General features: G+C 45.6%; 9 protein-coding genes across 9 annotated transcripts; 5 read left to right on the top strand and 4 right to left on the bottom strand.

The window, feature by feature from the left end:
- Positions 1–110: 110 nt before the first annotated feature.
- On the top strand, positions 111–956 carry JR316_0012345 (uncharacterized protein; the record flags this gene model as incomplete). The annotated part of the gene is made up of 5 exons (XM_047897970.1): positions 111–289; positions 354–403; positions 467–554; positions 622–700; positions 762–956. The coding sequence occupies 5 exons, from the start codon at positions 111–113 to the stop codon at positions 954–956; spliced, it is 591 nt and encodes a 196-aa protein (XP_047742859.1).
- A 390-nt stretch (positions 957–1,346) lies between these two features.
- On the bottom strand, positions 1,347–3,069 carry JR316_0012344 (uncharacterized protein; the record flags this gene model as incomplete). Its single annotated transcript, XM_047897969.1, has 5 exons — positions 1,347–2,261; positions 2,318–2,451; positions 2,498–2,870; positions 2,933–2,973; positions 3,039–3,069. 5 exons carry the CDS (start codon positions 3,067–3,069, stop codon positions 1,347–1,349), a joined length of 1,494 nt encoding a protein of 497 aa, XP_047742858.1.
- A 635-nt stretch (positions 3,070–3,704) lies between these two features.
- JR316_0012343 (uncharacterized protein) lies at positions 3,705–4,880 on the bottom strand (the record flags this gene model as incomplete). Its single annotated transcript, XM_047897968.1, has 2 exons — positions 3,705–4,057; positions 4,412–4,880. The coding sequence occupies 2 exons, from the start codon at positions 4,878–4,880 to the stop codon at positions 3,705–3,707; spliced, it is 822 nt and encodes a 273-aa protein (XP_047742857.1).
- A 1,028-nt stretch (positions 4,881–5,908) lies between these two features.
- JR316_0012342 (uncharacterized protein) lies at positions 5,909–8,032 on the top strand (the record flags this gene model as incomplete). The annotated part of the gene is made up of 1 exon (XM_047897967.1): positions 5,909–8,032. One exon carries the CDS (start codon positions 5,909–5,911, stop codon positions 8,030–8,032), a length of 2,124 nt encoding a protein of 707 aa, XP_047742856.1.
- A 2,587-nt stretch (positions 8,033–10,619) lies between these two features.
- On the top strand, positions 10,620–12,411 carry JR316_0012341 (uncharacterized protein; the record flags this gene model as incomplete). The annotated part of the gene is made up of 12 exons (XM_047897966.1): positions 10,620–10,672; positions 10,727–10,746; positions 10,814–10,819; positions 10,875–10,905; positions 10,972–11,063; positions 11,363–11,484; positions 11,640–11,687; positions 11,766–11,823; positions 11,883–11,943; positions 12,001–12,088; positions 12,181–12,191; positions 12,249–12,411. 12 exons carry the CDS (start codon positions 10,620–10,622, stop codon positions 12,409–12,411), a joined length of 753 nt encoding a protein of 250 aa, XP_047742855.1.
- Positions 12,412–13,651: 1,240 nt separating this feature from the next.
- On the top strand, positions 13,652–15,686 carry JR316_0012340 (CAAX prenyl protease 1; the record flags this gene model as incomplete). The annotated part of the gene is made up of 7 exons (XM_047897965.1): positions 13,652–13,782; positions 13,913–14,153; positions 14,291–14,544; positions 14,606–14,813; positions 14,881–14,950; positions 15,129–15,528; positions 15,596–15,686. The coding sequence occupies 7 exons, from the start codon at positions 13,652–13,654 to the stop codon at positions 15,684–15,686; spliced, it is 1,395 nt and encodes a 464-aa protein (XP_047742854.1).
- Positions 15,687–16,275: 589 nt separating this feature from the next.
- Positions 16,276–17,178, top strand: JR316_0012339 (Glutathione S-transferase-like protein ustS; the record flags this gene model as incomplete). Its single annotated transcript, XM_047897964.1, has 2 exons — positions 16,276–16,349; positions 16,422–17,178. The coding sequence occupies 2 exons, from the start codon at positions 16,276–16,278 to the stop codon at positions 17,176–17,178; spliced, it is 831 nt and encodes a 276-aa protein (XP_047742853.1).
- Positions 17,179–17,384: 206 nt separating this feature from the next.
- On the bottom strand, positions 17,385–19,073 carry JR316_0012338 (uncharacterized protein; the record flags this gene model as incomplete). Its single annotated transcript, XM_047897963.1, has 2 exons — positions 17,385–18,872; positions 18,936–19,073. The coding sequence occupies 2 exons, from the start codon at positions 19,071–19,073 to the stop codon at positions 17,385–17,387; spliced, it is 1,626 nt and encodes a 541-aa protein (XP_047742852.1).
- Positions 19,074–19,208: 135 nt separating this feature from the next.
- Positions 19,209–21,915, bottom strand: JR316_0012337 (uncharacterized protein; the record flags this gene model as incomplete). Its single annotated transcript, XM_047897962.1, has 5 exons — positions 19,209–19,316; positions 19,822–19,919; positions 19,973–20,354; positions 20,411–21,807; positions 21,852–21,915. 5 exons carry the CDS (start codon positions 21,913–21,915, stop codon positions 19,209–19,211), a joined length of 2,049 nt encoding a protein of 682 aa, XP_047742851.1.
- Between the last annotated feature and the right edge of the window lie 389 nt (positions 21,916–22,304).

Genomic DNA, 22,304 nt, shown 5'->3' with positions numbered 1-22,304 from the left:
GTCAGAGTCTAAAGAGAACCTCTGAACATAACGACGTCATTAGCCGAGTTGGCAATTGTCCGCCATCCGTAACGTTCCTCTTCGACTGCATCTCTTTGTACGACACACAAATGGAGGATCCTATCAAAGAAATAACATCCGTAGTTTACCAGCTAACCGCCACGGACTCCCCAAATGTCCAGAAATCCGCCGTCGAGACATACATGACCTCTGACGTTGGCTTTCAACATCCCGTTTGTTCCATCAAGCCCGGGCCAAATTCAAGAGACTATGTGCTTGGAATATACCAGTAAGCTTTGTTTCCCGTCATTCTTGCATTGTTGTTGGACCATGTTTACAAATGTCGGGCACAGGTGGTACCGCGTGCTATCACCCCATATCGAAATCAAAGTCGAGAGCATTGGCAAGCCTGGCCGTCCACACTGCGACGCTTCGTTTGTCTGACCAGCCGTCCATTATGCAACAGTGTTTGACGCGAAGCAATGTTTGTTGTACTTGGAGGGGATTCAATGGTTTAAGATGTTTTTCTTGCCTATCAAACCGGCTCCTGCGAGGTGCGTACCCTTTCACTGCAGACTTTACGCCACTGGGGCTCACGTCCTAATTTTCTTTGCACGACAGACTTATCATTCGTTTGACTCTAAGAAAGAAAGACGGACTTTATTATATATCACAGCAGGAAGATTTCTACCATCCTGAGGTCAGATTCAGTCCAACCTTTCTTACCCGACATTACTCCCGACACTCAAGTTGTGACACAGGATTTTGCTGCTCTTCTTGTACCTGTCACTGCACCATTTGTCCGATTTGGACTGACAGTCGGCGGAGTGGTATCAAATATCTTAGCTCGTGGTGCAAACATGCTAGGCTATTGGCGTCCCATTGGTGATGTCGAAGAACCTGGTATACCGTCTGTTGCCCCAAGCGAATCTGGGTTGTATGATAAGGAGGACTGAAGCTTAATGAACAGACTCATGTGGTGGTGTCCGATAGGTATGAATATCATTATTCGATTCTAATCCAAACTGTGGCTACTATCGGCCCACCCTTGCCTCATTTCTTTTTGCTGCGCGCGTGTTCCCTAAATGGAACCAATCATTCTTGCAACATGCTGTTGGCCCCTCAAATATCGCGGATCACATGCTTGAGTGTTTTTTCACTTCTTCTGCCTGTTGGTCAACTTTAAACTTTACTTGTGAAATAGTTCGTTGATTCAAACAAACGATGTCCCTTCAAAGAAAATATTTTTCAGTCGAGCTTTAAAGCAAAGCCGGCGTTCTACCCCTTTTGAAACCATATCTATTACTTACAGTCTTCAAAGTTCAATGATAGCTTCACGGACAATCTCACCACACCGTTATCCTTCGTATCTCTTCAGTATTTGGCCAGTAATCCTCACGAGGGAAGCATGTGCTGCATATACCCCCTGCACACTCCATATGGCTCCAGAGCTTAGTCGTGTCAACAGAGGTGTCAACAATGAATGAAAACCATCGCCTCCATGATTCAGGCGCCCATGTATAACGTTCCATTGCTTGCGACTCTATCCAGGGAGGATAGAAACCGGAATCCGCCCAATCTATAATCCACAGTACGCCATCATCTGAAAGAATGGCATTGCTGAGACTAAGGTCGCCATGCGTGAGGACTAAATTCCATTCGTGTTCGGGAGGTAGGTTTAAAAGACATGGAGGGCTACCAGCAGCTTCTGGACCTTTGAAACTACGGAGATGCATGTATTGGTAAACTCGTTCTGTATAAGCAGTGTGCGCCATCCAGTTGCAGAACTGCTCAGCGTCGCGGAAAGGTCCATTCCATGCATGCGGATAAAATAGTTGTCCCCTGACGAGTCCTTGTCCAATGCTGCCAGGTCGATCGCTGGTGATGCGTCGAAGCTGAGAAACATATTTTCTGAGAGTGCATGCAATACGAAATTGGTAGAAAAGGCTGAACGAGTCCCAGCATTCCAAAAGCATTTTTCCGGGAATGAAATCTGTGACAAGCGATTCCTTCAGGTGGAGATAGCGAGGTTGTGGGACTGGGATATTCGTGTGAGCTCGAACAAAGATATTGTTGAATCTTTCGAAGTGGTGCAGTTCTTTGAGGACTAAACTTGGTGCAATTTTGTGTGTCGGTGCCCAATTGTGCCCGCGAGTGAAAGACGCCTGATGTTTGTTGAAGGCAATGGATTCAGGTGTCTTGATCAATTCCCATGCGGCATTATCATCCGGAATGACTGGCAGGTCATCAGAATCAGGTGTCTATGGAAGAAAACAAGTCATTTTCAATTTTGTCTAGATAGCGATGAACCACCAACATCCTGGTTCACGTTGGAGGGGATCGGAAGGGAAAATATAGATGCTATCATATCCAGTCCCCATGACCGTATTTGTGAAAACGCTTTATGAACCTGGCTCGAAACTGACGGCTTGGTAGGTCGAAATTGGTTGACTTTTTTCTATGAGTCGGATATCACGTATATGAAGTAAACGCTTACCTATAGAAACGCACATTTCCTCAATGGCACTTTCATCATGCGTTACAGTGCCAACGAAATGACAGGACAACGACGTGTACATTGTGAACCACGTTGTGAAAAATCCAGGGTATTTGACGATTTTTGACTCGGGATCCAGTTTATCATGTTTAGTCCCTATAATTCGAAACATTTTACGTTGTTCCCAATAGGTAGACTTAACGAATTCGCCGTAATCAGCGACCAAATTTTTGACATCCTTCATATCCTTGTGCAAATCAACAATCAGTAGCAGGGCATCTGACTCCAAAAGGCTGGGGTCTTCAAGGTTGGTCTCATGTGCCCTGAGACAAAAATGTTGCCCATCGTTTACTCTAACATGTATACGGTCTTTCTAAGGAGTAAAGAGGTTATTGTGTTCCCGCCCTTGATGTAAAATACAAAATTATAACCTACAAGTCGTTTGCAGAGCGTTGTTCGTCCGCTTTCTGGGGGGCCTATCAAATTTTGTTGTACAGTCAAGTTTTTGCCTCCTTGCAATTGTGGCAAAGTGGAGACGCACCTGTTATTGCCACCCGGACATCGATTACCATCGGAATTCCACAGAAGTGAAGTGTAGACGTTAACGGTATATAATCAATTTAAAAATGTAAATCACAGAAATCTGTAAGATCAACAGGATGCCAGATAGAACAATGGTCGTACTAGGTTAGTCACGAAGGGGTTAGGGAAGGGGCATTGGATTGCTGCTTGCATGAGATCAACTGACCGGGGACCCCAGTGGCATGGGCCGTGAGAATAACGCAACATACATACTTGTTCGTACCTTCAAAATATGAGGTTTTACTTTTGAGATATACGAACACGACCGGACTTGAAACTGTAAAGACTCTAAGGAAATTTTTGAGGAACTGTACTATAGTTTTGAGCTAAATATAAAACTTGACACTGCAATAATTTGACTTTATAGTTGATCAAGCCTGAGCCAATAATGCTCATGAGGTGAGGGAGAGAAGTAGCATAGACCGACGCTACGTACATAACTCATATGGCTCCAGATAAGGTCAGTACTATCAGACGAGCCTGTTATAAAGGTAAACCATCGTTTCCATGAAGCAGGTGCCCAAGTGCAGCGTTTCAACAGAGCGCTAACGGCCCGCTCCTCTCGTAATGTTCGCTGTGTGGTTACTCCCGCCCCTCATTTATAAAGCATGGTATTCACATTGTTTTAATAGTAATACATAAGATCTTCAAACAAGATCTTTGTTGTACTCGGACCGTGTACGGTGCTGCTCGCAATATCAGGCGTTGATTCCGGTTTCAAGTTCCTACCCAAAAGGCCCAACTTCTCTGGTGCACCGGTGCCACATTTATAACCCGACATGCTGTATCCAACCCACAATCCTGGGAATTCATAGTCCAAGTGTGTCCAGTCTGGTACAACACCATCAAAACCACTGTCCAGATTTTCCGAGGCATGGTTGCTTAACGCTGTTATGTCGAGCATCGTTATTGGGTTTCCAATCCTGTTCCTATCTTCCAAGAATTTGGATACAGGGAAAGTTATTTGAGCTTTAGAGCCTGGATGCCACGTTCTTGGTATCATATATAGAGTCGTTAATTTTGGGAAGAATGTGTTATCTGCCCAACTATGTAGATCGTGAAGTAGACCAAGATCATAATCACAGACCATCAAATTTTCTACCGCGTGGAGGCATGAGAAAAAAGATATAAGAGAGTTTCTCATAACTTTTGACTCAAGAAATCCGGAAGGCCGAAATTCGAAACTTGTGGTATGAGGGAAACTGTGTGCACTGAGCGAAGCCATAAAGTCTTGAATTGTTGGTATTGGAAAATCTGGCGTGTGTTTTCGGTTACACTTAATAGAAAAAGAGAAACGGTATGATGGCAAACGGTAGTTCATGAGGTCCTTACCCTTGAAAATGAAACTTCGAGGGCCTGGTACAAAAAGTAATGACTCGGAGGTCGAACCGCATCTAAAAGAGTTGTTGATATAGCGTTTTATTGCATCGCAAAAATAGCGCGTTTCCTGGCTGGGCATTATAAGGTTGGATACCTGTAAATCCATGGAAAGAGAATAACCATCACTGGGAGCGATGTACCTCAAAAGATAAGCCGCTGCGGAGAAGGAGTCCGTGATGTACAAGCTGCGAAGGCGGGGCAGAATTGGTTCCACCAGCTCCCATGCATCCCTCGGGAGTGCGAGTTCTAGCACTAGATGCTCCAGGAGAGGAAGGCGAGCAAGTGCATAGGGCACTTCCGTTGCATCAAATCCATGCAGATCTGACAAAGTAAGACGACGTAATTGGCCCAACCATGGTGCATCAAGGGAGAATGTTTTGAATGGCGTGCCCTTTAGAGATAACACTCTCAAATGGGGCATGGTAGTGCCAGCAAAGATGGAAAGATTTTTATTTGACCACATTTTATTCCAGAAGGCGGTGTCTGGCACTATTACGCTGATCCGAATAAATTCGAGTTCCGTCGCTGGCTTGAGCAAAACATTATACGCCTCGTGGACCAAAGAGTCAGGGAATATCATGCCAATGTTAAGCCTACGAATTCTGTGCCAATTATCACGGAGCAGCAAAATAAAAAAACTCGTAAATCCAAGCGGGGATCTTGTTAATAAACGTAGAAATTCTAGCATGTCCGAAAATGTAAAGTTTCGCCTGTGCCGCCCGCTCCATGACTTTCTGGGCCCAGGTAAGATTACCGAACATCAACGAATTGAAGTCGATTACCATGCCCCACAAGGTGGGTGACCCAAGTATAATCTGTCGCCATTGTTGACAAATCTGTGAGGAGTATCGCAATGTTTGGAGAGGGTTTGTGTAAGAATGGGATATCCGCTGTCCTCCAGGATCGGATGAGTCTTTTGTCCATTGACTTTCGGAATTTGTCCAAAAAATGGTCCAGAGAATGTCATAATCCAGTAATTGGATCGTTGCACGCCTGTTGAAATTTCCTGCACTAGTTGACATGTAGTCCTCCGATCGATGAACTCGGTGAGATGGGATTAACAGTTTGAGCTTTGGTTAATTTTTAATCCAACTTCGTTGATCTAGTAACAGCAAGATTTTACGATTAATATATCTAATCGAGGGAGAGTAGCGGTGTAACTCACTGTAAACAGAGAACTTTACTACACAGTCGAAGACAACGTCTTGAACCAGCGGTGACTCGGCGTGGCAAGAAGCTCAAGGCAATGGCGTTAACTATGTACCAGTATTTCGAGCTCCGCTCAATCTCTCTTTCTTTTTTCGCACTCCGCCGATCAACAACACATCACGAGGTACCTGCCTTTTCTAGATAAGAGAGCAACGGTAATCACGTCTTTGTCGCGTTAATGATGTTACTTTCACGATGCCTTCTGTTTGTGATACCAACTTGGTCATGACCACAATCTCGATGATAAGCGCGACCTCAAGACCATCTAGCCCACCCCTGACGCCTGTCGTATCAGAGTCGAGCCCCATATCTCTCCTCTCTGCAGAGCTGCTCACTCTTATTCTCGACTTCACTCTCACATCAGCGTACTCGTCAGATGCTTTCGCTTGTGGGCCCGATGACGATAGCGTCTTCCTTGCTGCGCGGCTCACCGCTTCTCTTTCATCAGTGTGTGCGCTCTGGCGCGCTGTGGTCCTTGGAAACCCCCTCTGGCACGACACAATATCGCTCGTTCCCCCTATGTGGAATCGGAATCTGCAGAAGGGTCTCCAGAGGGTGAAAGTTCAAATCGAGCGGAGTTCCCAGGTGCCGCTGGATCTCAGAATCTTTGGACACGCGGACTATACAACATGCTCTGCATACAACAAGAGAAATCGCAGGAGCAATGATAGCAGCACAAGCAGCCAGAAAATGGATCAGGAAGCGCATGAAACTCCCAAATGGAAAGAATACAAGCCTCTTTTTGAGTTGCTGGGGCCGCATCTATCACGATGTCGCTCATTGCAGCTGCGCGGCGTATTTGCAAAACCCACTTCTTCTATCTCTTTTAGCTTTATTTCGAAGTTTCTTGACACAGATATGCCGCTCCTGGAAACATTTATCTTTGAAGCGGATCTGTCGCACTACGACGACCTTATGTCTTCACCTTTAAGCCTCTTCCGTTCTGCGCCACGTCTAAAGCAGTTGCGGATGGTCGGGGTTGGGATCAGCCGCTTCTCACTTCCTTCCAATGCACAATCACTCACATCCCTTCACCTGTCCCGATCATCATCCTCTTCCTCGTACGATTTCACCGCCTTTTCCTCACTATCTGCTGTTCTCTCTTCCTGTCCGGCTTTACATACCCTGGCGGTGTATGACGAGGTCCTGCGCTCATTTCCAGGATATTCTTCATTCTTCTCATGCCCCGTACCCTCGTTAGAAGTAGTGATGATACTTGGAAACATGCTCTCAGTGTCAGAGCTTCTGTTATTCCTTGACGCACCGAACTTGAAGGAAGTTGTGATCGCCCCGATTGTGCCGAGCGATCTCAACCTGTTGATGAACGTCGTGCAGCCTGGTTGGGATGCGAACGACCAGAATGCTACCCCGGACGCAATCGTATTACCCAGCGACGTCCGTTCGAAGCTCAAATTTCCAAACCTGAGGACGCTCACACTTGCTCCTGCACACCCTGAAGCTGTCGATGCGCTAACCCTCGCATCTGCGTGCTTCCCGTTCGTCGAGCATTTGATTCTCGCGAATATTTACCTGTCCCCGTTCAAGATGCTTTTTGCGGGCGGCCTGGGCGCGGCTGATTTGGAAGATGGGCTGGAGGTTGATGGTGGTGGGGGATCATCTGAGGAATTTGCAGAATGGGATAATGAATGTGACAGGGATAGCGACGACGAGGGGGCGAACGATGCTCATGTACGGCACGCTGCAAACGGGGACTCGAAACTCAACGCCGATAGTGCACATGACATCGACAGTGATAGCGATACTGGCGCTACAACTCACAACCCCGCCAATCCAGTCGCTGGCTCCAACGCCAACGACGGAGAGCGAGTAGCGAGAAGGAGGACACTCTTCCCGAACATGCTCACTTTGTCTTTGACAGCCGTCGATGGGCGATATGCACAGGCGATCCGGGATGTGCAGGTGCTGCGCGGGTTTGGATTTGAAGATGCCGCTCGTGCGTCCTGTGGGGAGCAGTATCAATCCTACTTGAAGAAGCAAAAACGGAAGAAATGGAGGTCGAAGCACAGTGCCGCGCGCAAGCGGCTGCTAGCGCTCACACGGGGGGCAGGCGGTGCTTGTGTTCCGCTGCACGCTGTCTACCTCGATACTGAGTCGCACGTCCGGGTGGGTGAGGCAGCGTATGTGTGGAATGAGTTTGGGCATGATTATGACTGGCTGGAGAACTCGGGGCAAGAGGACGGTGAGGCGGAGGATATGCATAAGGGGAAAAAGAAAGATGAGTTGAGAGACTACGATAGGTATGTTTTGAAGGCAGACGCCTGGGAAGCAAGGAGGCGCATGGCTCTGTTTGCGCAGACGAAGGATTTGTATGTTGGACAGCCGCAGGATTTTGATGATTATTGAGATGGATGTATTGAAATTATTGGGTGCAGTATGGGTATTAAATTATTTGTGAGTGGGTCATACATGATTGTATAATTGTCTGTGTTAATACCCCATCACGCAGAACATGTATTATAGTATGTTCGCTAACAACTCAAATATCTGTTGATTTCGGAGCCAAACGATCTGGAAATCTCTACTTCTATATGGAATATTGAACGCTGTTGTTGACTGTCAGCTCATCGCAAGGGCGAGCCACGACTGTTTAAGCATATGGGTCCTTCTTCGGCTCCGTCTCCATTTTAAACTTCAAATTCGTTTCAAACCACCGTTTTTCACGTTTCACTCGTTACAATATTCCGTCATGCTCAAATTTGATATCACGTCTTTTCGCTAAACCATCCTGGCGAACCTGACGTCTACATAAATGCCCTGGCTCAGGTAGGCTTTTTGAGACGAACCATTGTCCTGGTGCTGGCTGACCAATGACAATCCAATTCCAGAATGGTCCGAAGAAAACTCGAGAGGTCCGTCACAAGCTTGATATATTTTTTAATTCGATTGAAGTATCATTACTGTTTTCTGGATTTTACTTAGTGACGTTCTGTGATGCAGGCCCCCAAAACGCTTCATTTTCACAGAGAATTGGAACAAGGCCGTCTTTTTGAGGCCTGAATGCATGGCTATTCCAGGGTTAGTGGTGCTTATACGAGGGCTCAGAGCCCATGACAGTGCGTTGACTTAATTAAATTGCTTGTATACGGAAGATTTTTATTTGCTCGCTGACAAATTAACTGCTTATGGCCATGTCAACTGGATCTATCTACAACCTATAACTGGAACCCCAGTGCCATTAATTGATTCCAGATATTTTCAAATCCACTAAAATCACAGAAAAAGGACAAACAATAGACATGTAAGTGCCCAATCCACCTTGCTCGATCAATACACTGATTGGTATATAGATTTACAGCTCTCGGGGCAAGTCATTTTGAGAATCTTTTAATACCTGGTGCTTCGTTTCGACCGTTTATGCAGTTGCGCTCGTTTTCATAGGTGAGTTAAGGTTCAATAGTGAGATTTCTTTAGTATCTATGTTACAGTTAATTGCTTTATTCCACTTGAGCCAGTTTTATGTAGCGTCAGCGAATTCGTAGGAATAACCTATGTCACCTATGTCGGCGTCGTCATGCTTCATTACTTTTGCGGTAAGGGTCCTTATCCATCATCATAAGCACACAAATTGACAGAACTCAATTGTATTTATATATCGGCCCGTACAGCTTAGACTACGGAGAGGCAAGGTTACGCCTTGAAATTAAATGAATCGCGTACCAATAAATTTGCAGGATTATTCAGCTTCGAGAATGCAATACCTTAACAGCGACAAAACGACTCAGTCTCATATCACAGCAATTTAGCAAGGATATGCGCAAGGTTGACGTCGCAGGCCCTTCATGCAAGTATAGCAAAGGATATCGATATCACTTACTGCACTACTAGAACTTAAGCCAAATATGTTTAAGAAATCCTTCAAGTTGAAAACCATATTATATTCTCTGTGTGAGCAGGTGGAATGGAGGACTACCGGACACGGTCGAACGCAAGTATCCCCTCATGCTTTTTATTCAAGTTATTATCAGCTAAATTTTTCGCACCTAGACAGCTTATTCCAGAGTCCAACAAAAAGACCAAGACAAAATCTTGGCAAGGTCACAAATTACGTACATAAAATGACGTGTGGCGAAAGTTCCAAGTCGCCGATTTTATGTTGATTGAATTTCAAGGACAGTCGTCGTGGACTCCGTCTTATTCTTGTCCGACCATGCCCTGTCTGCCTAATCGCGAATATCATGGAAATCTGATTCTCTCCTCCCCTATGAGCAAAGTCTTAATCTTTACGTTTTGGATCGGATATTGATGTTCAAAGCCAATCTCTGAACGACTTGGACTTTGATGGCGACTTACGGACCTAACCTGCATTTAGCTCTTGTTGGGATATCTGAGTACGGCGTCAGCATATCCGTGGTCAGTCAAGGACAGTCCCTTCTCAGTTTCTCTATGCTCACTCTTCAAAACCTCTTTAGCTTCTACAATTTTATCCAGCTTTGAGAGCAAGCAATATAATTCGTACTCAAGTACAGGTAAGTGTACAACACCAGTTCATCTGTGCCACTCCATCCCCCATTCACCCCAGCTTAGGAGTCAACAGCCAAATCTCCTAGGTTCTTGTGATCGAGTACTTACTTGTAGCATGGGGAACTATTGACGACACAATTGGACCATGTTCCATTAAAATAATCATTGGTACTAGCTCAGAGCTGTCAGGACCGGCACGGCTAGTAACATAGTAACATTTTCGTAATAACATACCTCCGCTGCCAACTGGATGACCGCGATTGATAGGAGCGACTAAAATCTGCGAAGCGACCACATTCAATTCAAAGAGTTAATGCAATTGCCGTGAGCCTTCCGTTTTGCTCTCGTTATGCTGGCAACGACTTACCGCTACAATTCATTTAGTACACGCATATAATAATGATAGCAATGGTTCGTCTTTCTCATACCTATTCTCCTTACCTTTCTCGACTCTTAAGATACCCATGGGATGTCTACTGATTTGAAACCGGACTACAAGACTATCATAGAGCTTAACCAGGGGTGGGATACTATTGTCGTTTGGACTCAGCCACAACACATGAACTAATTCTGTAGTTTTCGCTATGCAGTAACAGGTTAATAGCTGGAATATTCCTCTTTGATGCTTCCCCGCTAATGTTGATGTCACTTTTACTACCATAGGCACTTGTATATCTTGATCTGCATCCTTTAATCCCAGTGATAATAACAATCTGCTGTGTAGACTTTTTGGCGGTGTATGATTACCTCCTACTGTGAGTTCGTTACTCCAATTGTTTGCTCTAGATCTATATTCTAATAGCTAGACTATTCTCTTTCAGAATGGATAGAGAATATCGTCATGTCAGCTCAAACATATGGCTTAATCTTGAAGCATACCTCACCGGAAAAATCATTAGATTTATAACTCAAGGTGGAGCATCCTCAAGGTTCTCTACCTTATTTGTCGATTCTGCCCAATGATTGCCTGGCCAAGATCAATCTGGAGTTTCTTGTTCTGGTTTAACCCAGACGCCTGCATGTCTCTCTCAATTTATCAACAAATTTTCTCGTTCGTCCTGGTGCGAGGAATTTTCTACTCTCGCTGCGCATTCTTAACACGATTCTAGCAATTTTCTCCCCATTGCGTACTCGTTCTTCGAGCCTGGACGTTTAGTGGACGAACCAGATCGACTTTGACTTTTCTACTGCTGTGCCTCATTTGTTGTCTAGGTGCTAAGATCTGGTCTTGTGTCGTCAATATACAGAATCTTCGCTTCTACACAGGGGTTCCGGGATCTGGGTGCTATGAGAATCGCTCACGCAACGCGGGCGGACAGCTTTCAACATTCATCGTCAGTTACTCATTTTGTGGTATTTGAACTTGACCTTGATATATTGCTTCACGATCATGTTCCGCAGGTAAACGTAGTAGGTTTTGAAAACACTCTGATCCTGGGCCTCTTGCTTCGCGCTTCATCTTATATCCTTTCTTTTGTTTACTGTACAGGTTTCTGGGATGATCCTTGATGCAATCGCGTTATTTGTTATTGTCGCGGTAAGGTATTGATCTCTTTTTCTACAAAGACAAGACCTGATACTTTGTACAACCTTCTGTTATCGTCCGCTTCCACAGCACTGTTGTCGGACACGAAGCATTTACGGAAAACTTGGACAACTTTTTCTTTATCAATGTGTGTCGTGAACAGTAAAGAGTTCCATTTCCACTTTTTATTAATATTTTTACTATCAGGTCTGGGATTCTACAGTCTGCTGCTTCTAGTGTACGGTCTCGCGCTGGTAGCAATTCTCAAGTAAGTGGTTTGCTACATTTCAGAACTTTTTCTGCGGGTTCTGCAGAACCGTCGTAGATTTCTCACCTTTTTGCACAAACTCAGGCCAATATATGAAACTGCTTCAATGTCCTACGCAATTTTAGTGATGCTTCCAAACATCCTGGTAAGCTAGTTTCTCCTTTGACGGTGTGTACCAGTACCGTCGTGCTGAGTTCAAAACCTTGCCAATGTTTTAACCCTATCATACGTCTAAAGGCCTGCAGATTGTAAGTATTCTCATTTATCACTTGTGCGTTGATCTTGATCTTCATGATTTATTGAAGTATTATTCAATTGCGAGAACATGCAACCCCTTCAGAAAGTAAGCAACTTCGAGTTGTCTCGAAGCAACTCAGACGAGCCATCGTTCTCGGTGATAATCGTGGTCCAAATCATGTCAACGAGGATATCCCTTTGCGTGCAATGGAGACAGATAGAGTATGGTAGCAGCTATTTGAAGAATTCGCTATAGCGGGACACCTGTGGACAATATCGCATCTTGTGAGGGAATAGACTTCATTCATATAGTTTCCTAAACTCTGGCTTATGTGAATGACTGTTTTGACAGCGTGGATGAAGATTTGACAAAACGTCATGCATCTACGCTGGGCGCACGGGTCGGGAGGCTTCGCGATACCAGCAGCCCAAAGAATTCCCAAGTAAGAAGCGATGGACGGCCACATCTTTGATGAACGTCGTATTCCCGTAGGGATCATGCTATTAACAGGGTTTTTAAAGATGAAACAATTCTTACTGCGAGTACTACGCTGCGTGGAGGGCAATCATCACCGCCCTAAGTCAAGACTGCTTTTAATAAAACACTGGTACTCACATTCCTAATTCAGCGATGCGATTTCTTCATTTAATTCTCGCAGTTTAAAATCTCTGTGGTACCACGCGGGATCATTTTGAATACAAGGAAAACATTGGCGTTCGCTTCATCTGCTTCCAGATGGATTTATAGACCATCTCTTGTTGGACGGTTAGAATAAAACATGTAAGTCAGCTTTCCGAATTTGTGGCACATTTCGTCATGATATCCACTGTCTGTGTCATGAAGACTGACAATTTCCATCGGACTCGCATGTGTGAAAGCTCTGTCATCCGTACTATAAAAAATCCCAATTAAGTTGCCTACGAGTAATGTCGTGCCGCAGCATTGTTTTTCTTCGGTGCATGTGCTGATCCATGCTACTGGAAAGCCGGAACGCAAGAGCCAACGCAAGAGATCAGGCTGCGACTGCATCGTGAGACTTCGCGGCGCCTAAAGTCAGATTGGCCAAAGAAATCAACATAACACAACAACAAAAAAGAAGATGAAAGCCTATACGTTGACAATCGACTCTAACTATAGAGAAAAAATAAAGCAAAAGGCTGGTCGTCGAAGTTTTTGGCCTCTTCAGATTTTGAAGTTGCTACATCCCTGAAACAGATGTCCCCCACATGAGTCAGAGATCAAACAATGAGGCAGGGCACTCCTTGTATAGGTGGTGGCAAATTTATCCTAGTGGGCCCGTAGGGATGGTACCACAAGGGCATTATGTGGACCGGTGATGGAAGGACGTTGGTTGTATGAGTACAAGGTGTAGTTGTAGTGGGGATCAGTGGCTGTGCCTATTTATCGAACACGTCGCCACGTCGCGTTTCTTCCGCCCTGTCCCAACTTGGTCCCAACCCCCATCACAACATGGATCTCCTCCACTCCCAGCTGGACATTATCCAGCGCAAATTGGCCTTCGTAGCAGTGGAAGACATTCCCTGGAAATTCTATGTCCAGACATTCTCATGGGCTGTTAGCATCTTCGAGTCGTACCTCCTGTAAGTAGAATGATTTATTCACTGTGTGGGGAAATTTCTAGGCCGGAGATACGCTCAGAGTCCTCAATATCTTTGTTTTCATTTCTTCATTCATCCTCTAGATAACAGAACTAACAAACCTAAAACACAGGATTCGCCAATATCCTCTCTACTCCAAAACGTCGCCTCCGGAGGTGCTCGCCAAGCACTTCGACAAAGGCGTCTTTGAAAAATCGCAGGCTTATGGCAAAGACAAGGCCAGGTTTGCGCTGTTCTCGGGTATCTACAAGCAGGCTACCGACTCTCTTATGCTGCAATACGGCTTTTACGCGTGGTCGTGGAGCGCGGCGGGAGCACTGCTAGCAAAAGTTGGATATGGGCCTGAATACCAGGTAAGCATGTGTTGTTATATGTGCCTTCTTCGGACCTTGTAAAGGTCTATAGAATGCCTGTATACGCGGACGTGCCATCGAGTCAGAAGGCTAGACAGACCTTGCGAGCGACGTATGCGCTTACACACCTCACACAGATCCTTCAATCTATCGGATTCGTTTTTATTCTCTTCTTCGGCTCGTCTCTTCCTGGTCTTCCTCTTCAAGTCTACGGTACATTCGTACTAGAAGAAAAACACGGTTTCAACAAAACTACACCGGCGCTCTTCATCTCTGACCTGTTCAAAGGCTGGGGCGTTGCTTTCATGCTCGGTGCTCCTTTCCTCGCAGCCTTTTTGTATATCTTCCAATGGGCCGGTGACCGTTTCGTCCCTTGGTTGATGGCCTTCATGTACGGTTGCATCTTTTTTTGGCTTCTGCGCAGTTTTATTGATATGATTGGGATGATTTAGGATTTCGTTCCAGTTGGTCATGGTGATCCTGTACCCTACAGTTATTCAACCTCTCTTCAACAAGCTTTCCCCTCTACCAGAGGGCGAGCTTCGCACTAGGATTGAGGGACTTGCTGGCAAACTCAAATTCCCGCTTAAGCATCTGTACGAAATTGACGGCTCGAAGCGCAGCTCTCATAGCAACGCCTATTTCTTTGGGCTCCCATGGGTCAGTAGAGCCCACTTCCTTGTAATTATTCCTACCAATCGCGGCTGACATGCTTGACCGTCCGCAGAGTAAGCACATCGTCATTTTCGATACGCTCATCCAACAAAGCAAACCTGAGGAAGTAGAAGCCGTTCTTGGTGAGTCACATTCTCATCCGCCCATGTCGGCCACGCTGCAATGAAACAGACGCTGACTGCCAACTATACATCATACATCCTGCCTATTATCCTATCTTGTCCATTTATTATCCACGGTCTATCTAATCTATCTATACACTGGCCACATGCACGCCCAACCACTCGCGTACACGCACAGCCCACGAGCTCGGACACTGGTACTACCTACACCCCACAAAACTAATGGCCATCTCTCAGGTACACATTTTCGGCATCCTCGCACTCTTCCCCGCCTTTTTGCACGCGCCGCCCCTCCTGCGCGCGTTTGACTTCCCCAAGGCCGTCGCAGCGCAGTCACCCACAATTGTCGCGTTCTTGCTCTTCCAGATGATTCTGACACCCGTCGAGGCTGTCGTGAGCATCCTTATGAACGCAGTGAGCAGACATTTTGAATGGGAGGCCGACCGCTTTGCGGTTGAGCTTGAAGAGAAACTCGGCGAGGTCGAGGGTAAGGGTATGGGCGACATGGGAGAGCGTCTTGGAAGGGCGCTTATTGCGCTTCATATCAAGAACTTGTCGACAGTCTGGGTTGATTGGCTGTGAGTTGTTTTATTCAATGCCCTCATGTTTCTTGCATAATTTGACTGTCTTTGCCTTTGAATTTAGATACTCGGCGTATCACCACTCACATCCTACTCTGACCGAACGCTTGAAGGCCCTTGAAGCTTTCCAAGCTAAGAAGGTCAAGAAGGAGTAATCCTGAAGCTGTCATTGGTTCGCTGCTGTGCATTGTAAACTCTGTGTTTGCTCTACTGTACTAGTCGTTTGCGCGCTAAGAGGGAAAGAATCGCTTTTTGGCAGGTGATGTGTGATGTGTTGTTGCGTCTAATGAACCCCACCCTACTATATTCTAATTTACAAAGAACTGCAAGAAATGAAGAAAACCTACGCGCTGTTCTCTCGCTTTGGCTCATTCTATTTGGCATTGACGTACATTCATACTTATTAGTAGTAGCCGAGTCTTGGTTAACTTGTTCTCGTTATTTGTGTAACTCGTGTTTTGTTGCTGTGTATATGATAGCTACTGATAGTCATACATACGTTGTGTACCTATTTGTGTTTTTCTTGGATGTCCTCCTCCGTGATCTAAATATAACTCGGTCTTCAGATACCGCCCTGTCGTCATACGGCCATCTGACTTGGAAGTATTAGAAAGTCGACATAGAAAAACATGTGGTTAAATACTGCGGGCGCTGTTTCTTACCAAGACACTTTTAAAGCAAGAAACCACAGCCATATTCCTTCGACCTCGTTTGATTCCACCGTATAGATATCCGACGGCGCAAATGACAATCACGTTCTACGATATCCCATCGACCACACCCGAATGCGCATGGTCTCCCAATACCTGGAAGATAAGGTCAATCAGTCCAGAGAATTATCGAGACAGCAATCATGATACTAATCCTGGAATTTCGCGATTCAATTTCAGGTATGCACTTAATTACCGAAACATCCCATACAAGACGGAATGGATCGAGTACCCGGACATTAAGGAGCACTGTATCAAACACGGGATCAAGCCCACAGGCAAGACCAGGTTCACAAATGGCCCAGAGGTTATCGAGAGAGACTATTATAGCCTACCGGCGATCTATGACCCAAAAACGAACACATACCTCGCAGATTCATTGCGCATCGTCGAGTATCTCGAGCATGCGTATCCACCGTCGCCCTCGTCGCCGTCGCTCTTCCCAAATAACACGCACGCGCTGCAGGTTGCATTCACGACGGCATACAATGTCACCACAAGAGACGATGGAGTTGCAGACTTCATTGTCCCCGCCGTATATACGAAGCTAAATGTCGCGAGCCAGCCATACTTCCGCAGGACGAGGGAGGAGAGATTTGGGAAGCGACTGGAGGACGTCTTTCCCAAGCCTGGATCGGAGGAGGACAAGGCGGGCTGGAGCAAGTTCAAGGAAGTAACGGGGATTTTGGATGGGTGGTATGCAAAAACCGACATATTTGGAGAAGACTCGGAGGGGAAGACAGTGGCGGAGAGGAGAACCCCCTTCTTGATGGGCGATACGCTAAGCTGGGGAGACCTGGTTATTGCGGGTTATACTATATGGTTGCGCATAATTTGGGGAGAGGATAGCGACAAGTGGCAGGACATGATGACATGGCATGGAGGGCGTTGGAAGACCCTGATGGCTAATCTAAAGAAGTACGAAACAGTTCTGTAACAACTCCAATCTTTCAGCAATGAAGAAACGGTTATGATAAAGCCAATGGAATCAGAAAAGTTAATGTATATTTTAGGAAGGATCGACGGGCAGAACGTTTGATTGAGCAGTAAAAGAAAAAACAAGATGAGAAACAAGACACAGTACAAATTGTAATATTTTTATATCGAGGAAAAGAGACGAGAGAAGAGAAAGGAACCTTGACACTAAAGTTCGATGCGCTGCCATGGCGTGCTCCATTTCTTTCGCAAATTGAGTTTCTCTGGCTGTCCTGTGCCGCAGATGTATTCCTTCAAATCCCCTTCGTCATCAGACCATGTTACTTTCAGGCCGGTAATCTTGTCCAGATATGTCCAGTCTAGGTATTGCTCATTGTATCTTGACTCCGATACGTCGAACACTGAAATAGGCTTTCCAGATTCACGCCTCGACTCGATAAAACGGAAAACTGGGTCAGTGTGATAAGTAGGAGTTGGTTCTTGCCATAAACCTGTGATGAATTGAAGTCTTGTTAAGGCCGGGAAAAAAAGATCAGAAGCTGTTTCTTGGAGTTCTACCAGCGCACCAAGTGCATATGGTGATGCCATTAAGTGGTTTACGGATCGGAGACCAGATAATAATGGTATAAATGCGGATTGATCTTCTAAACGCGCCAGGTGCTCGGTGGGTTCAAATGCAAATCTGGTTACGTGTGTAAAACCACATGCACCCAAGGAGGCTATTAATTGTTGTGGCCTCGTCGTTTGTGACCGTCTCTCCGCCGTTCCCCCGGAAACAGAGACGGAAAAGTCTCCACGCCTCGATAAAGAGTCGATCCCGTCAACGGACTTCCAACCATCGACTTTGAAGCGGTTATACCCAGGCTCCAAAAGCATACACTTGGCAAATGGTGCGCATTCGAAGAAATTGTCAAAATATCGCGGTATCTCTTTGCACAAACTAAACATATCATGATGGAGTATAAGGTCGTATCCATGCAGATTTAGCTGGAGAGTAGACCCGACTCCAGGATTAATCCACTTCAAAAGAAACGATGAGGTGGTGAAGTCTTTGGAAATATTTAAAGAACGAAGGTTGGGAAGAGATACAGATTGTAGCTGTTCCTTGACCGGTGGTAATACATGTTTCAACACCAGATGTTCAAGAGCAGAGAGCCGACCAAGTGCGACAAGAATATCTGTTGCATTAAACGCAGAGGGAGTTGATATCACCAACCTACGTAACTGGCTCAACCACGGTGAGGAAAGTGAGAAGCATTGTGCTGGAATATTGTGTACAGAGAAGTCATAAAGCGTTGGAGCAGTGCCAGAAAAGATGGGGCCTTGGCCATCGTGGTCCATCCTTGGATATGGTACTTCATCTTCATCCACATGAATTCGGATGATTTCCAAACATTCTGATGGTCTAAATAAAGCGCCCCACATTTCTGGATCGAGGTGTTTAGCTTTTGTAATTCCGACGTCGATTCGCCTGATTCGTTCCCAATTTTCGCTGAGCAGTGATGCGAAAAAAGTGCGGGGCGCGGGTTTAGAACCATTAAACCATCCAGAAATGTAGAGCTTTGATTTTTCTGTCCTTTTCATAACTTCTTTGGCCCATAGACTCTCCTTTTTATGAATCAACAAATCCAGTTCAATGGCCATGCCCCATAGTGATGGTGATTCAAGAATTATTTCTCGCCATTGTCGACAAACCTGTGACGAATACCGCAGCATATCCAGACTCCGAGGACCGTAATAGTACTTCATTTGCATAACGTTCATAGGGGCCCGATTCCAATGAATATCAGCATTCGTCCTAAAGATTGTCCAAAGAACTTCGTAGCACAGTGAGCTTATGGGGGAGGATGCTGCGTCAGCCAACACGGTTGTCTCCTCTGTTGCACTTCCCGACATCATGGTGATCCAACAAGATGTACTTTAAAGTTTGCACCGAGATACCAGGGATGCTGCTGAGCTATTAAACCAGAAGACTGATGAAGTTGCTGATCAGTGTGGATTCGGGTGCCACAAAAAGGCATTTAACAAGGCTTACCCTAGTTTAATTCCCCCTGGTAGTGGAAGCTTATACTCTATGAGTAAGCAGACGTATTCTCCGTCAAGCTTTGTCGCCAGATAGAGCTTCTTGCTTAGGTTTGACTAGTAGGGCGAAGTAAGTTAGCAAGAGCGGGTGCTGAGTCAGCATGTCTACCCATCGCCAAGTTCGTTTTAATCGGAGCTCTAAAAAATCAAAAAATGCTTTTCTGATTGTTTTTTGATTTGCTCTTGCTTCCCTGTGGGCGTCTCGATCAGCCTTAAGCTTAAGGTCTGAGTGTAAATCTAGTGGCCAACCAAGAATGCCCCAGGCCCCCAATCAACTGTCTTTCATTACACAGCTGAACCTGGCCCCTATTCGACTCCTTAGTCTTCATTTTAGTTAGCTTGTATGTGATAAATGAGAATATTTGAATTGGCGACGGTCATTTCAAGTAGAACATGCAAATGAGCTGAGGGTTAAGCAGGTATTTTCCATCCGTAGTTTTGCACGTCGAAGCTCACCGCTCCCACGAATAGCATCACGCCACTTATTGCCAGGGAGCGGTTGTCTTTGCAAGCAAAAATCGCTAGAGGTAGAATTTCTACTCTTGAATAAATCAAATAGTACCTCCGAGTTGGATGTCCATCTTCCATAACCTTGTCCAGGGTATTCATGTTTTTGTGGGGTAGGGTACCATGATCTTTTAGCAATTTGGTTACCTTGTCCTATTAAAACTAGTTAAACATATCGCACCATAAATACGAGAAATCAAGCTCACCTGTATGGCAGTGATAAACTCCACTAAGAATCTCCAGCTCCTGAGGCGTCAGCTCATTGTCACAATATTGTTCTTCACTATCAGTAACTACCAAGAGTTCCTCATCACTGCGAACAACGGGGCCGGTGAGGACGCTTTCGAAACTGACCACAGTAACTGCTAATCTCCACAGATAGCCACCCTTCATCAAAGCGATGCGACCCATAGGCCCGCTGAGTAGACGCGTAGTTCGTTCAATATACACTGCATAATCATCTATGGTGAACTGATAACCTGCTGAGCGGTATGGATATTCCACAGCTGGTTGCAGATGATGCCGGTTTTTTGAGGGCGTAGGTTGTAGAGAGTCTGACAAGCGGACAGTGTAGAACGGAACCCCATTCTGCACTAAAAAAGGGCTATATCCACTTTATCCATGTGTAAGTCCAGCCTGCAAACGAGCATTGCATCGGATGCCGAGGTCATTGTCAGCTTCCATTCGTCAGTGTTATGCGGTTCGAAGTCAAACATATAGAACATTTTTGATCTATCAGTCACCTGTCTGACAATTCGTAAACTTTTGAATCGCACACTGTGCCCAAGGTACTCTGTATGACAGCGATTGAGGTCCCATTGATCGTCAGGAATAGCAGACTGAATGCTCAACCGACGAACAAACCCAACGGCAGCTATAATCCGTGGTTTTGCAAAAATATCAACAGGACATGATTTCCAAGGAATGCCAATAAACTTGAGGAAGTTGTGTTGATCAGCTATTGAAGAAATAGGCGTTCCGTCCGGACATGGTAAAGGTGGAGTAAATCCACAGTAAAGGCGCAAAGTTTCAAGTATTTCTTCCTCAGCGCGATCGCTGATTGACTGGCCCCTGGCAGGGAGAACGTGGCGTGGAAGCCACTCCGAAACATCGTCGTTTTCAATGGCTACGGACAACGATGTGGGTATTCCTTTCAGCATTTCGGATAAGATAACCTCATTGTCAAAGGTGGACAACACGTCATAATCCATTTTTCCTTCTTCCAAACTACGCCATTGTTTAAATCCAGGTCCAAACTCTTCACAACAGTCATATTCATTAGCGAAAGAGTCGTAGCGTATCTGATCTTTGGCGTAAATTGCCATCCGTCCCGCTCGTTCTCGTTGAGCAACCGGTTCACGAACCAGGGTTCCCGAAATGTCTTTTACCCATTCAAAAACCTTTGCTGTCTGTGGTGGATTTTTCTTGCGATTCAATCGACATTGACGTTGGTGATGTGTTTCTGCTGCCTGTGTCCTTTTGTTACGTTCTTCCCGAGCCGCGAAGAATTCTTGCCAACTTTCTCCCAGAGATTTAGGCGAATTAAAAAGGGAAGAATGTGCTGAGGGTGAGGTGAAAATAATAGTCGCCACTGATTGAACTTCATGACAGGGAGGAGAAAGGCCCTTCATCTGAGTTATTTCATTGTATTCCGGGTACCATATGTACCAGACTGGAACTCCAAATTCACAGAGCCATTCAATTGAAGGCTGCGAATATGCCCTTTTCTGTGCATCGACAAAGGTGCCGGCTCTCGTTCCATCAGCGAAATCAAAGACACCTGAGAGGGAGAAGGCTTCCAACCATGCAGTGTTGCATCCTTTCGATGCCAAATACGACAACAAGTCAGTTTGCTCGGTATCTTGCTCGGGCTTTCCGCGGGCTTGAGCAACCAGATAGGCTAGTAGCGCCATCCAAACCACAAACCAGTTTCTGGATTGTTCGATGGCAAACAATGCTTTGGATCGCGAGGAATGGGTTTTTTTGTATCCAAATGAAAAAGGTAGAACTGGTTTTACAATGGGTTTATTCGTCAGGACTCCTAGGTGATGACATATTCGATATATGTCTCCCTCCAAAGCGGACCATTGGCAGGCAACTTTGTTAGGCATGGAGTATGATACAGGATCCTGAGACTCGATGAGTTCATGTGCCCGTGGAAGGTACGAGAGAATACCAAAAATGTGCCCGGTGAAGCGAGGATAACATGAAATAAACGATATCCAGCCCCAATGCAGAGTCCACCATTGAGGTTGTTGATAATCCGATAATCGAAGGCTTGAAAAGTTATAGTGTGGATTTCTCTCTCCGGTAAGTGATGGAAGAAATATATTACTCGTAGGATCTTCAGAAACGGTCGGAATGTGAGAGAGGGTCCGCGAACAGTTGGGGGAATACACCAGCTTTCCGTCCAGAATTTGGACTCTGCCAACTGAGTTATGTCGACTGACAAGGATTGTGGGGTCATTTTGGAATAATCACAATATTGGGAAGCATAGAGCTAAACCGCAACGTACCCAGTAATATCTTTGGAACTCA

This window comes from Psilocybe cubensis, chromosome 12, assembly GCF_017499595.1.
Source record: "Psilocybe cubensis strain MGC-MH-2018 chromosome 12, whole genome shotgun sequence".
NCBI lineage: Eukaryota > Fungi > Basidiomycota > Agaricomycetes > Agaricales > Agrocybaceae > Psilocybe > Psilocybe cubensis.
This window is presented reverse-complemented; position numbering and strand designations above follow the sequence as displayed.